Below are 14,309 nucleotides of genomic sequence, written 5' to 3'. Positions count from 1 at the left end.
CTTCATTCTTCCGGAAGGTAGTCGCAAGGGTTTGCCGGCTTCCAAGGCTACCCTTGCCAGGTGGATCAGGTCCACCATACATGAGGCCTACCGACTTAACAGTTCCCCTCTTCCGGCCGGTATCACGGCACACTCTACACGGGCAGTAGGGGCCTCCTGGGCCATTCGGCATCAGGCTTCGGCACAACAAGTGTGCAAGGCGGCCACTTGGACTAGCCTACACACGTTTACGAAACACTACAGTGTTCATACCCAGTCCTCAGCGGATGCGAGCCTGGGTAGACTGGTTCTGCAGGCGGCAGTACCCCAAGTCTAGGGGACTGTCAGCACAATATTCGTCCACTGCTTCCCACCCAGGGACTGCTTTGGGACGTCCCAAGGTTCTGTGTCCCCCAATTAGGCGACAGAGTAAAGGAGATTTTTGTGTACTCACCGTAAAATCTCTTTCTCTTAGCCTTTAATTGGGGGACACAGCTCCCACCCTGTTGCCCTTACGGGCCGTTGTTTCCTGTTGAGTTCTCATATTGTTCTTTGAGCTCGTACATAGTAGCCTTCTTACAGGCATGGTTATGTTATTTGGTTACGTTCCTCCTTATGCTTTGGCACAAAACTGTAGAAGGCTGACGCCGTCCAGGGGTGTATACTGCAGAGGAGGAGCCAAAGTTAATCTTTTTCAGATTATGCATAGTGTCGCCTCCTAGTGGACAGCAGCATAACACCCAAGGTTCTGTGTCCCCCAATTAAAGGCTAAGAGAAAGAGATTTTACGGTGAGTACACAAAAATCTCCTTTTTCTAGGCAAATATTGACTTTGCAAGTAATTGCTGTTAAGCTGATCACTCTTTATAACATTCTGGAGTATATGCAAATTGGCATTAGAAAAAATGAAGCAGTAGACTTTGTAAAAATTAATATTTGTGTCATTCTCAAAACTTTTGGCCATGACTGTACTGCATGAGCCCTACACAGCCTCCCTTTATACAGCATGAGCCCCACAGTCTCTCCCCATACTAAATGAGGTCTCATACATCCTCCCCATATACTATATGAGCCCCACACAGCCTCCCTATATATATATAGCATGAGCCCCACACAGCCTTCCCATATACTGCATGAGGCCCCCATAGCCTCCCCATGTGCTGCATGTCACCCCATAGAATCTCCATGTGCTGCATGTCAACCCCATAGCCTCCCCATGTGCTGTCTGTCACCCCATAGAATCCCCATGTTCATACACATGAAAAAAAAAAGAACACCACAAACTCACCTTGGTCCCTTTCCCTGGCGTTCTGCTTCTCTCTACCTCCGGTGCGCTGACTGTCCGGCGGTACACAGCTGACCCGATGAGATGACGTCATTGTGTCAGCTGTTTCACACGCTGATGGGTGGAGGAAGTGACCGGAGGCCCATCCTCCACCAATGCGGACTGCGCCGCCCTAGGGAGAAAACGGAGAGAGCCAGCGGGTGGGCACGGTGCGGCATGCGGACCTCTGGTTTCCAGCGCCACGGCTGACTCGGTCCGTGGGCCAGACTGAGACAGCCAGAGGGCCAGATGTGGTACACAGGCCGCACTTTGCCCTGGTCTGGTGTAAGAGCACGTAGGGTAGATGCTCATTTTTGGTTTCTTGGTCTTTTTTTTTTCTTTTTTTTTTTATCCTCTTCAAAAGAGAAATATAACAACACAATAATAGTGATAAGTGAGTGCAAATGATATAGTAGTAAATTTACCTGCAGTCCACAGATAACACAGTGATTCATCTAAATACAGATAATGTAGGAAATGTCACCTGGGAAAGGGCCCATTTAGATAAAGCAACCAACGACTGTCTTATATGTAGTTAATCAGCGATTATCTAAGTGGCGGTTTAGACAGTCCAAACGCACTTTTCTTACTCATTCTTCAGGTGATTGCTGATCTGCTTAGACAGGACAAAAATTGTGAATGGAGCTTTCCTAGAAATTGTCATTTCTGCTCATAGCGTGGCTAAATGGGGATTATCAGCAGTTACTAAAATCAGACGGAGATGGCTCTATGAGTATAGATAATGTAGTGCCTGTCACCTGCAGTCCTATGTAACACACAGTGATAGCTCTGAGCATAGGTAATGTCGTAGAAATCATCCACAGTCTCATGTAACATCACAGACAGCATAACGATAACTCTGAGAACAGATAATGTAGTAGAAGTTACTTGCAGTCCTATGTAACATCGCACATCACACACAACAGGAAGTGTTCTTGGGTAGCAGGCCACACTGAACAGGTTACAGGAGCCTGGAGGAAGAGTGATGCATGCCATGGAACATGGTAGGCTGTATTGCAAGCTGCGTGTATCCATGTACTGCAGTGACACAGGGGGAATAAACTCCTCCCATCATAGATTTCATCTGCTTATTAAATTGCAATCATCATATTATATAGCACTGTGTACTTACAATTGCTCATTTTGCCTTTCTACCCAGATCATTCTTCTTTTTTCTCTGCTCTATGTAGAAACAGAAAGGCTCTAATCCCTGCATTTATCATCCCCCTCTCCAACTCCTGATCCAGCGGCTCCACTCCTCTCCCTGTCAGGGACTTTTGCAGTGACTCATGACTCATACAGGGAAAATTGACCTATTGTTTCTGCATAGAGCTTAGAAGGATTCGGCTACGGTAGTTAGTTTTTAATCACATGATGTAATAAACATAAAGAGAAAGAGGAGAATTAGCTGGGTAGAAAGGCAAAATGAGCAATTGTAAGTACACAGTGCTTACACATTTTGATGATTTGCAATATATTAAGAGGATAACAATTTTGATGGACGCTCTTCTTTAATCAGTTTTCAAAAAGTGCAGCTTACAAAGATTCACTAATTATCCGGGACACAAACAATTCTATCTGCGTAACTTGTTTGTTGAACTTGGACATGGAAGCCCTTCTGACCCAGGAAACTCCATTTAAAGGGCATATGCCAAATATCATCCAGTTTCATAATTTGTGCCATTTTTTTAACCTACATCTTGTATCCACTTTTCCATAGGAATACCTGAACAAGCACCAGAACTGGGTATCTGGCCTGTCTCAGCACACTGGCCTTGCTATGGCTACTGAGAGCATATTGCATTTTGCCGGATACAACAGGCAGAACACAACTTTAGGGGTGAGTGATACGTGGCTGATTTTAGGAGCCATTGTTTCATGCAATAGATGGATGGACATTTTCTTCTTATGTGTGCTGTATGAATGTTGTTTTCATATTGATATCTCACAGGCCATGTACAACAGATCCAAATGCCGCCTTGTTATATTTATTCACTTGGGTTGCGAGTTTTGTCACTTTTGCATCTGGTGTATGTGCTGTTGGACAGTTTGCACTGTTACTTATTGGTATCTGTATATAAACATTGGTGTGATCCTTATGGAGCTGAAGATCTCGTGCTGCGTATATAACGTCCTGCTAGGTACTATTTGAAGTTTATGGGACCATATTGTCACCTTTTCTTCCTAGTCTAAAGCAAACATTTTTTCAGTGGTTATGCTCCATTGGATGCTGTTTTCCCTTAGAGCAATGGATAAATCAACCCACAAAGCTTTGTATGCCCCATACAGAGTTCTTGCTGTATGCATCATTTCATAATATGTATGTAATACTTCTTGTGTCTGTTTTTGTGGCATTTATTTCAGGTTTGTCATTGTAATGCAGGGTAACCGCCAATAAATTAAACTCTCCTGCTCCGTGTCCCCTTTTCTGTCTGACCATCTATACAGTTTTTATATCCCCACCTATATTGAAGTTTGTGGGTCCTGTATGTACATTATTGTTAGAGCGTAATTGACCATTCCATCCATTGTTGCCTGAAGCAATTGGCTAATTTTTAAGCCCAACTCTGACAAATTAACTCTCCATGATGCAGATATATATATTTATTATTATTTTATTGTACATTATACAATTTTCCCTTTGCTACTGTTTTTCGTGATCTGTTAATAACATTTTTTTTCCAGTTCTCTGGATCTTTTCAAAGATGATTTACTGCCCCAACTAACTTTTTCTCATTGTGTCATGTCCCCTAGCCCACCTCCGTTCCCCTGTAACTTTGATTTTCAAGGTCGATTTAGATCTCTTCCAATGGATCCATCATAGACCCTGTTTTGGAGTAAACTTTGGCCCCCAGCAGTGGAGTGGTAGTGGGAAGTGACATTCATCCGGTTTTGCAGTTTGTTTCGGCTCCTGAACAGACATTGGGTTCTGTACCATTGGGCACATTTTCATTTTTAGGAGGAGTTGTGCTTTAATCAGTGTGAAAGTGAAGCATCACTCCTCTCCATGTCACCAGCATTAGCTGTCCGCTCTGATGTCCGTGTCCTGCAGAGTGCTTCTTTATATGTTAGCATGGCTACTTATTTGTGTATGTTTGTTTTTTCACCAATGTGTCACTTCCCGATGTAACAGCATTGCCTTTTCTCCCACTTCTGCACTGATGATGTGACCTCATTATCCATGTGTTCCTGTTCCCCCTGCCATGCATTGTCTGTTGTTGCCCTCCCCTCCAGTCTCCAGCTTCCTATCTCCAGGTTTGTTCTAACACTCACCATTTGCCACAAGTCTCTGCTTGTTTCTTCAGCCAAGGCAGCTCTTTTCTTCTTGACTTATCTTCCAGTTTTCCTCAGTCGGAACATTAATCCCCTGGTTTTGGAGTTAGTGGTGGACAACATACTACTTTAGATTGGTCTGACTGGTGCATGGTGACACTTTCCATGGGGCTCTGCTGGGTGTTCTTCTATTAACATTGCTGTCTTCTTACAGGGATTGCCACAGAGCAGATTGTCGGGGGCTACAGCTATTGCGTGTTATATATATTGACCTTATGGACCTCTTTGTATAGACAAAAGCATAAAAAAATCAATTGGCTTTCCTGTCTTGCTATATTTTCTACATTAGTTATGAAACCTTTAAAGAGACTCTTAACCTTGGCAATAAAACCTGTTTACACATTTTTCACGTATAATCACCCTAGCTCGTGCTCTCAGGCTGTTCCATTGTGCCTCCTCTGCTGAGAACGCAATTCCTGTCTTCCTGCATCCAAGATGGCTGCTACAGCAGTGAGTCTGAACCACGGGTCCACTGCGTAGGAAAGGCAGAGGTATGGTTCAGCTGTACATAGTCCATTCAAAGTGATACCAGCATACCCTATACACCAATAATGGACTCTGGACTTCTGGTAGTGCTCAACTATGTAAGGATAACCGTTCTAATTGCATATTCTTCAAAGACAGAAATCTGATGGCACTCACCAGTCAGTAAAATAGAAACTCTTTACCCTGGTCCATTCCGGAGGAATTGGGAAGAAGCGCCTGGTTGGCGCAAAACAGTTGTCCATGTATTTGTGTACTTCACTGTTTTTTAACATATATAGAATAAAGGATTTATATTTTGCTTACCGGTGAGTGCCACCAAATTTCCTTCTTTAACCCCTTTGCGACATGCGCCTTACTTTTACGGTGCATGTCGCTTCCCTCCCTTTGATATGGGCTTCGGCGGTGAGCCCACATCTTTCCCTAGACATGTCAGCTGTTTTAAACAGCTGACATGTGCCCGCAATAGCCGCGGGTGGAATCGCGATCCACCCGTGGCTAATAACCCGTTAAATGCCGCTGTCAAGTTCTGACAGTGGCATTTAACGCGTGTTTCAGGCGATTTGGCCGGAAATCCGCCCACTAGTGACCCCATCATGTGATCGCGGGTCACCAGTGGATAGGCATGACAATCGGTGGTTGTCTCTGTCGGCTTCCTGTGAGTGCCGCCCAGTGGTTGGCGCTCATAGCAAGTGAGTAATTCAGCTACATATAGGTGATCTGACCATCGCCTCTGTAGCAGAGCTGATGGAGTTGTGGCAGCTTCTAGTCTCCCATGGAAGCTATTGAAGCATGCCAAAGGAAAAAAACGCTTTTAAAAATATATCTTTAAAAAATATAAAAGTTTAAATTAGCCCCCTTTCACCCCATTCTAAATAAAACCAAAAAAAAAAAAAATCAAACATACACATATTTGGTATCGCCGCGTTCAGAATCGCCCGATCTATCAATAAAAAAAGGATTAACCTGATCGGTAAATAGCCAAAAAAAAAAGTCAAAATGCCAGAATTACATTTTTTCGGTCGCCGCGACACTTCATTAAAATGCAATAACTGGCTATCAAAATATCGTATCTGCACCAAAATGGTATCAATAAAAATGTCAGATTGGTGTGCAAAAAATAAGCCCTCAGCAAACCTGAGATCACGAAAATGGATGTGCTACGGGTATCGGAAAATGGCACAATTTTTGTTTCTTTTAACAAAGTTTGGAATTTGTTTTCACCACTTAGATAAAAAAAGAACCTACACATGTTTGGTGTCTATGAACTCGTAATGACCTCGAGAATCATAATAGCAGGTCAGTTTTAGCATTTAGTGAACATGGTGAAAAGAAAAAAAACAAGTGTGGGATTGCACTTTCTTTGCAATTTCACCGCACTTGGAATTTTTTTTCCCGTTTTTGAGTACACGATATGGTAAAACCAATGGTGTCGTTCAAAAGTACAACTCATCCCGCAAAAAACAAGCCCTCACATGGCCATATTGACGGAAAAATTAAAAAGTTATGGCTCTGGGAAGAAGGGGAGCGAAAAACACTCAAAAACGAAAACGGTCTGCTGCACGAAGTGGTTAGGCTAAGTTCACACTTGCATATGGCTTGGCTACGTACTTCCTCTGTACTTCCTTGCTTAAGCTCCGCCAACTTCTGCATGCGTCCTGTGTACCTCTCTTTAACATTGGGTACACAGGGACATGCGTTGTATGCCGAAGCGTCCGCATGCGGCGTTTTGACGTGCCTGCCAACCACACGGGAACGCAACATGTTGCGGGCACGTAAAAATAAATGTTAAAGATAGGTACGCAGGATGCATGCGGAAGTAGGCGGAGCTTAAGGGAGGAAGTACGCAGCCCTATGCAGACAAGCCATACACAAGTGTGAACTTGGCCTTAAAGAGTATTTATGGTTCCAATTCATCACTGCAATCCCCATGTCACTGTGGCAGCCATCTTGGATGCAAGAGGACTTGAACATGATCTCGCAGAGGATGCAGTGGAAGACAACCAGGTGACACCATGTAAAGTGATTGTACATGATAAATTGCCATGATGGAGGGAGTCTTTAAAGTTTATCTCGGGGTGCAAATCTGAAGAATATCCTCACTATGAACCGACAGACGTTGGGAGATGATAGTTTGATCCAGCAGAATTGTGAATGCAGCTCTGGATTACAATAAATTAGTGATTATGCAGAATTTCTCATTTTACATTTTCAGAAAAATGTGGTGCGTCAATTACACCGCACCTAGTTCCATTTATATAATAACATGCGACTCTGCTGTATACCTTTCATTTGCTGATATAGATTTATTCCATCTGATTCTTAAATTACACCTAGAACAGCTGCTTTCCTTTATTTTTGAGTCATTTATTTTAAGATGGAATAGCCACCTCCGACTTTTCTCTATTTTACTCTGCATCTGTTTTTATTTTTTTCTCTGCTTAAATGAAAAACAGAATTACCAGTCCTCCAATATTACCACTAAATATTTCACTGCATTTCCAACAGGCAACACAACTGACTGAACGTCCAGCTTGTGTAAAAAAGGATTATTCTAATTTCATGGCATCGCTGAACCTGCGGAACCGTTATGCTGGAGAGGTATTATTATTAATTATTATGCTTTGCTTATATAGCACCATCATATTCCGCAACGCTTTACAGATATCATCACTGTCCCCATTGGGGTTCACAATCCAAATCCCCCATCAGTATGTCTTTGGAGTGTGGTAGGAAACCGGAGAACCAGGAGGAAACCCATGTAGGACACGCTCTCGCAGGAAACCCACACAGGGAGAACATCAAACTCCTTTGCAGATTTTGTCCTTGGTGGGATTTGAACGCAGGACCCCAGCGCTGCAATGCTGCTGTGCTAACCACTGAGCCACTGTGATTGCAGAAGTAGGCTCCTATCAGCCAGCATTAGGAATACAGTGGTCCCTGTTATTAGAGTCGCTTCCCGGTTTTAGAAAGCCCTTTGATTTTCAAATCTATTAGAGAATTCCTAAGGCCCTCATGCACATTAGACTGATGTCGGACGAACCTGCTGATTTTGGCAGTTTTGGCCCACAGACTAATGCTTATGGGGGCTCCCTACTCTCCCTGACAAATGATGTTGAGGGGAAGAGGAGAAAGATCCAGAATCATACTCTCATGTATGAACTAAGACCTGCACCTTAATCAGCGCCTGTGTTGTACATAGAGCCTAGACTCCCCCTCTTTACCCACAAAAACTTTTGAAACTCTCCTGCGCTCTATATATACTCTGCCAGTCTGGTCCGTTAGGTGTTGCTTCTGAGACATCTATTTCTCTTCACGGCTTCTGATTGCTGTCCTCCTGCTGTGAATGATGCCTCCTGCATCATCCACTGAGCCGGGCGAAATCTCACTCCTGCGCACAGATATTGACGGCTCACGTCTGCGCACTTTGCTCTGCCATACTGCGAGCAGAGCCTAAAATATAAAGGTGCATGCCTGGAGAAGGGACAGACACCTCAGCAAGGATGCCTATCTGACTGGAGCGGCAGAGTTAGATAGAGCGCAGGAGAGTTTTGAAAGGTTTTTGGGGAGTATACAGTGGGGCAAAAAAGTATTTAGTCAGTCAGCAATAGTGCAAGTTCCACCACTTAAAAAGATGAGAGGCGTCTGTAATTTACATCATAGGTAGACCTCAACTATGGGAGACAAACTGAGAAAAAAAAATCCAGAAAATCACATTGTCTGTTTTTTTTCATTTTATTTGCATATTATGGTGGAAAATAAGTATTTGGTCAGAAACAAAATTTCATCTCAATACTTTGTGATATATCCTTTGTTGGCAATGACAGAGGTCAAACGTTTTCTGTAAGTCTTCACAAGGTTGCCACACACTGTTGTTGGTATGTTGGCCCATTCCTCCATGCAGATCTCCTCTAGAGCAGTGATGTTTTTGGCTTTTCGCTTGGCAACACGGACTTTCAACTCCCTCCAAAGGTTTTCTATAGGGTTGAGATCTGGAGACTGGCTAGGCCACTCCAGGACCTTGAAATGCTTCTTATGAAGCCACTCCTTCGTTGCCCTGGCGGTGTGCTTTGGATCATTGTCATGTTGAAAGACCCAGCCACGTTTCATCTTCAATGCCCTTGCTGATGGAAGGAGGTTTGCACTCAAAATCTCACGATACATGGCCCCATTCATTCTTTCATGTACCTGGATCAGTCGTCCTGGCCCCTTTGCAGAGAAACAGCCCCAAAGCATGATGTTTCCACCACCATGCTTTACAGTAGGTATGGTGTTTGATGGATGCAACTCACTAGGTCCCCCCGCGTGGTTCTGGGATTTTTGCTCACCGTTCTTGTGATCATTCTGACCCCACGGGGTGGGATTTTGCGTGGAGCACCAGATCGAGGGAGATTATCAGTGGTCTTGCATGTCTTCCATTTTCTAATTATTGCTCCCACAGTTGATTTCTTCACTCCAAGCTGGTTGGCTATTGCAGATTCAGTCTTCCCAGCCTGGTGCAGGGCTACAATTTTGTTTCTGGTGTCCTTTGACAGCTCTTTGGTCTTCACCATAGTGGAGTTTGGAGTCAGACTGTTTGAGGGTGTGCACAGGTGTCTTTTTATACTGATAACAAGTTTAAACAGGTGCCATTACTACAGGTAATGAGTGGAGGAAAGAGGAGACTCTTAAAGAAGAAGTTACAGGTCTGTGAGAGCCAGAAATCTTGATTGCTTGTTTCTGACCAAATACTTATTTTCCACCATAATATGCAATTAAAATGAAAAAAAAACAGACAATGTGATTTTCTGGAATTTTTTTTCTCAGTTTGTCTCCCATAGTTGAGGTCTACCTATGATGTAAATTACAGACGCCTCTCATCTTTTTAAGTGGTGGAACTTGCACTATAGCTGACTGACTAAATACTTTTTTGCCCCACTGTATATTGGGATTTGTATACCCCTCTATGGAATGCAGCACAGACTCGGATTAAGGTGCCAGTCTTAGTTCACACATGAAAAAACTGGTCACTGGTTCCCTTTAACCCCGTTCCGACATCGGGCGTAATAGTACACCAATGTCGGACTCCTTCACTTTGATGTGGGTTCCGGCGCTGAGCCCACATTTTTGCTGGCACATGTCAGCAGTTTTAGCATTTCTGCTACATACAGGCGATGTGATCGTCACCTGTATATAGTAGAGCCAGTACTGCAGCTTCTAGTCTCCCATGGAGACTATTGAAGCATGTAAAAAAAAAAAAAATGTTTTTAAAAATATTAAAAAAAATATAAAAGTTCAAATCACCCCCTTTCACACCATTTAAAATAAAACAATAAAAAATCAAGCATGCACATATTTGGTATCTCCGCATTCAGAATCGCCCGATCTAGCAATATAAAAAAAAAAATTAACCTAATCACTAACGTCACGGCGTAACGAGAAAACATTTTTTTGGTCGCAGCAACATTGACTTAAAAATGCAATAACAGGCGATCAAAAGATCGTATCTGCACCAAAATGGTATCATTAACCCCTTAATCCCATATGGCGTACTATCCCGTCCATGTGCCCTGGGACTTAATTCCCAGGGACGGGATAGTACGTCATAGCGATCAGCGGCGCCCACGTGGTGAGCGCCGCTGATCGCGGCTGGGTGTCAGCTGATTATCACAGCTGACACCCGGCACAATGTGTCAGGGGTGGTCACGGACCGCCCCCGACACGTTAACCCCTTGCACACCACGATCAAACACGATCGCGGTGTACTGGGGGTTAAAGGGAAGCATCGGCAGGGAGGGGGCTCCCTCCGTGCTTCCCTGAGCCCCCCACGGCAGCGCAATGTGCAGCGCTGCTGCGGGGGGCTCCTTCCCTGCAGGCCCCCGAATCCAAGATGGCGACGGAGACCTTCGGGGGCCTGCAGGGAGCCGGCTTCCTCAGTGCCTGCAAAGTGCAGGCACAAGGAAGCCTGCTGATCTGTCACAGTAATCTGTGATGTGACAGATCAGCGATCTGTCACAGGACAGTGATGTCCCACCTGGGACAATGTAATAAAGTTAAAAAAAAAAAAAAAAAGTGTTAAAATAATTAAAAAAAATCGCCAAATTAGAAAAAAAATAAATATTCCCCCAATAAATTAATTTTTTGGAAATAAAAAAAACCCCAAAACAATAAAAGTACACATATTTGGTATCGCCCCGCCCATAACGACCTGCCCTATAAAACTGTCTCATTAGTTAACCCCTTCAGCGAACCCCTTAAAAAATAAAAAACGAAGTAAAAAATAATGATTTATTATCATACCGCTGAACAAAAAGTGCAATAACGCGCGATCAAAAAGACGCACATAAATATCCGTGGTACCGCTGAAAACGTCATCTTGTCCCGCAAAAAACGAGCCGCCATACAGCATCATCAGCGAAAAAATAAAAAAGTTATAGCTCGCAGAATAAAGCGATGCAAAAATAATTATTTTTTTATATAAAATAGTTTTCATTGCATAAAACCGACAAAACATAAAAAAAGACCTAAATGAGGTATCGCTGTAACCGTACCGACCCGAAGAGTAAAACCGCTTTATCAATTTTACGCACGCGGAACAGTGTAAACGCACCCCCCCAAAAGAAATTCATGAAACGCTGGTTTTTGTTCATTCTGCGTCCCAAAAATCGGAATAAAAAGCGATTAAAAAATGTCACGTGCCCGAAAATGGTACCAATATTACGTCAACTCGTCCTGCAAAAAATAAGACCTCACATGACTCGGTGGGTCAAAATACGGAAAAATTATAGCTCTCAATATGTGATGATGCAAAAACTATTTTTACAATAAAAAGTGTCTTTTAGCGTGTGACAGCTGCCAAACACAAAAACTCGCCATAAATAGTAAATCTAACCCCCTGTTATCACCCCCTTAGTTAGGGAAAAATAATAAAATTAAAAGAAAATGTATTTGTTTCCATTTTCCCATTAGGGTTGGAGTTAGAATTGGGGGTTTCCACTGTTTGGGCACATCAGGGGCTCTCCAAATGCAACATGGCGTCTGATCTCAATTTCAGCCAATTCTGAGTTGAAAAAGTCAAATGGTGGTCCTTCCCTTCCAAGCTCTGCCATGCGCCCAAACAGTGTTTTACCCCCACATATGGGGTATCAGCCTACTCAGGACAAATTGCAAAACAACTTTTGGGGTCCAATTTCTCCTATTACCCTTAGGAAAATAAAAAATTGGGGGCAAAAATATCATTTTTGTGGAAAAAATGATTTTTTTATTTTCACGCCCGGGCGTTATAAATTTCTGTGAAGCACTTGGGGGTTCAAAGTGCTCACCACACATCTAGATAAGTTCCGTGGGGGGGTCTAGTTTCCAAAATGGGGTCACTTGTGGGGGGTTTCCACTGTTTAGGTACATCAGGGGCTCTCCAAACGTGACATGGCGACCGATCTGAATTCCAGCCAATTTTGCATTGAAAAAGTCAAACGGCGCTCCTTCCCTTCTGAGCTCAGCCATGCGCCGAAACAGTGGTTCCCCCCCACATGTCAGGTATCAGCGTACTCAGGACAAATTGCACAATAAATTTTGCAGTCTAATTTCTCCTATTACCCTTGGTAAAATAAAAAAAATTGAACCTGAAGTATTTTTTTTGTGAAAAAAAGTTAAATGTTCATTTTTTTTTAAATATTCAAAAAACTCCTGTGACGCACCTAAAGGGTTAATAAACTTCTTGAATGTGGTTTTGAGCACCTTAAGGGGTGCAGTTTTTAAAATGGTGTCACTTTTGGGTATTTTCTGTCATATAGACCCCTCAAAGTGGCTTCAAATGTGATGTGGTCCGTAAAAATAAAATGGTGTTGCAAAAATGAGAAATCGCTGGTCAATTTTTAACCCTTATAACTTCCTAACAAAAAAAATTTTGGTTCCAAAATTGTGCTGATGTAAAGTAAACATGTGGGAAATGTTACTTATCAAGTTTTTTGTGTGCCGTATCACTGTGATTTAAGGGCATAAAAATTCAAAGTTGGAAAATTGCTAAATTTTCAAAATTTTTGCCAAATTTCCGTTTTTTTTTCACAAATAAACACAAGTTATTTGAGTGAAATTTTACCACTAACATGAAGTACAATATGTCACGAGAAAACATTGTCAGAATCACCGGGATCCATGGAAGCGTTTCAGAGTTATTACCTCATAAAGGGACAGTGGTCAGAATTGTAAAAATTGGCCCGGTCATGAATGTGCAAACCACCCTTGGGGCCTAAGGGGTTAAAAACATCAGATCGACACGCAAAAAATAAGACCCTACTCGACCAGATATCACGAGAAATGGAAACGCTACGGGTATCAGAAAATGGCACGATATTTTTCTTTTTTTTTTTTTTTTTTTTAACAAACCTTGAAATGTTTTTTCACCACTTAAAAAAGAACCTAGACATGTTTGGTGTCTAGGAACTCGTAATAACCTGAAGAATCATAGTGGCGGGTCAGTTTTAGCATTTAGTGAACATGGTAAAAAAACAAAGCAAAAAACAACTGTGGGATTGCACTCTTTTGCAGTTTCACCGTGCTTGGATTTTTTCCCGTTTTACTGTACACAATATGTTAAATCCAATGTTGGTGGTCAAAAGTACAACTCATCCAGCAAAATCAAGCCCTCACATGGCCATTTTGACCAAAAAATAAAAAAGTTATGACTGTGGGAAGAAGGGTAGCAAAAAATGAATATGCAAAACCAAAAATACCTCTGGTTGTTAAGGGGTTAAGGTACTTTTTCAACAAGAGGGAATTTTCCAATGCAAAGAACCATACTAAGCAGGACTTTTCACCAAATTTTCCATGTAGAACTGGAAACACAGAATGTAATAGTGGCTGCAGAACGGAATAAAACATTGTTTTGTTTAGTTTTTTTATTTCACCTCTCCATTTCGGAGATATTATCAAAGTATTTGGCCCCTCATGAGTTAATTTTCGTTAAGTCCAAGTGAGTGTTATCAGATAGTTTTCACTGGGGGTGTATACATCATCTTCAAACAGATTGTAATATTGCGAGTAATTACTGTAACAAATGGACTTTAAAGGGAACCTGTCAGCAGTTTTGAACGATATGAGATACGGCCATCACCTTTCAGGGCTGATATACAGTATTCTATAATGCTGTAGATAAGCCCCCAACCCGACATGCAAGAGAAGAAAAATAACTTTTATTTTACTCACCTGCAGGG

At 42.5% G+C, this 14,309-nt stretch overlaps 1 protein-coding gene across 2 annotated transcripts in view; it reads left to right on the top strand.

Annotated features, from left to right (window-relative positions):
* The window catches only part of PI4KA (phosphatidylinositol 4-kinase alpha), a 201,207-nt gene that overhangs the window by 116,904 nt on the left and 69,994 nt on the right, over positions 1-14,309 (top strand). The window contains exons 29-31 of one of the 2 annotated variants that reach the window (XM_073559136.1): positions 3,023-3,142; positions 4,537-4,557; positions 7,627-7,719. In XM_073559136.1, the coding sequence (XP_073415237.1) occupies positions 3,023-3,142; positions 4,537-4,557; positions 7,627-7,719 (234 nt within the window). The remainder of the gene's footprint in view (positions 1-3,022; positions 3,143-4,536; positions 4,558-7,626; positions 7,720-14,309) is intronic. The other variant, XM_073559137.1, reaches the window with a different exon arrangement.

Source organism: Dendrobates tinctorius, unplaced genomic scaffold (assembly GCF_039654945.1).
Source record: "Dendrobates tinctorius isolate UK_male_01 unplaced genomic scaffold, ASM3965494v1 ptg000265l, whole genome shotgun sequence".
NCBI classification, from domain to species: domain Eukaryota; kingdom Metazoa; phylum Chordata; class Amphibia; order Anura; family Dendrobatidae; genus Dendrobates; species Dendrobates tinctorius.
The sequence above is the reverse complement of the archived record's forward strand: the minus strand, read 5'-3'. Positions and strand labels throughout refer to the sequence as shown.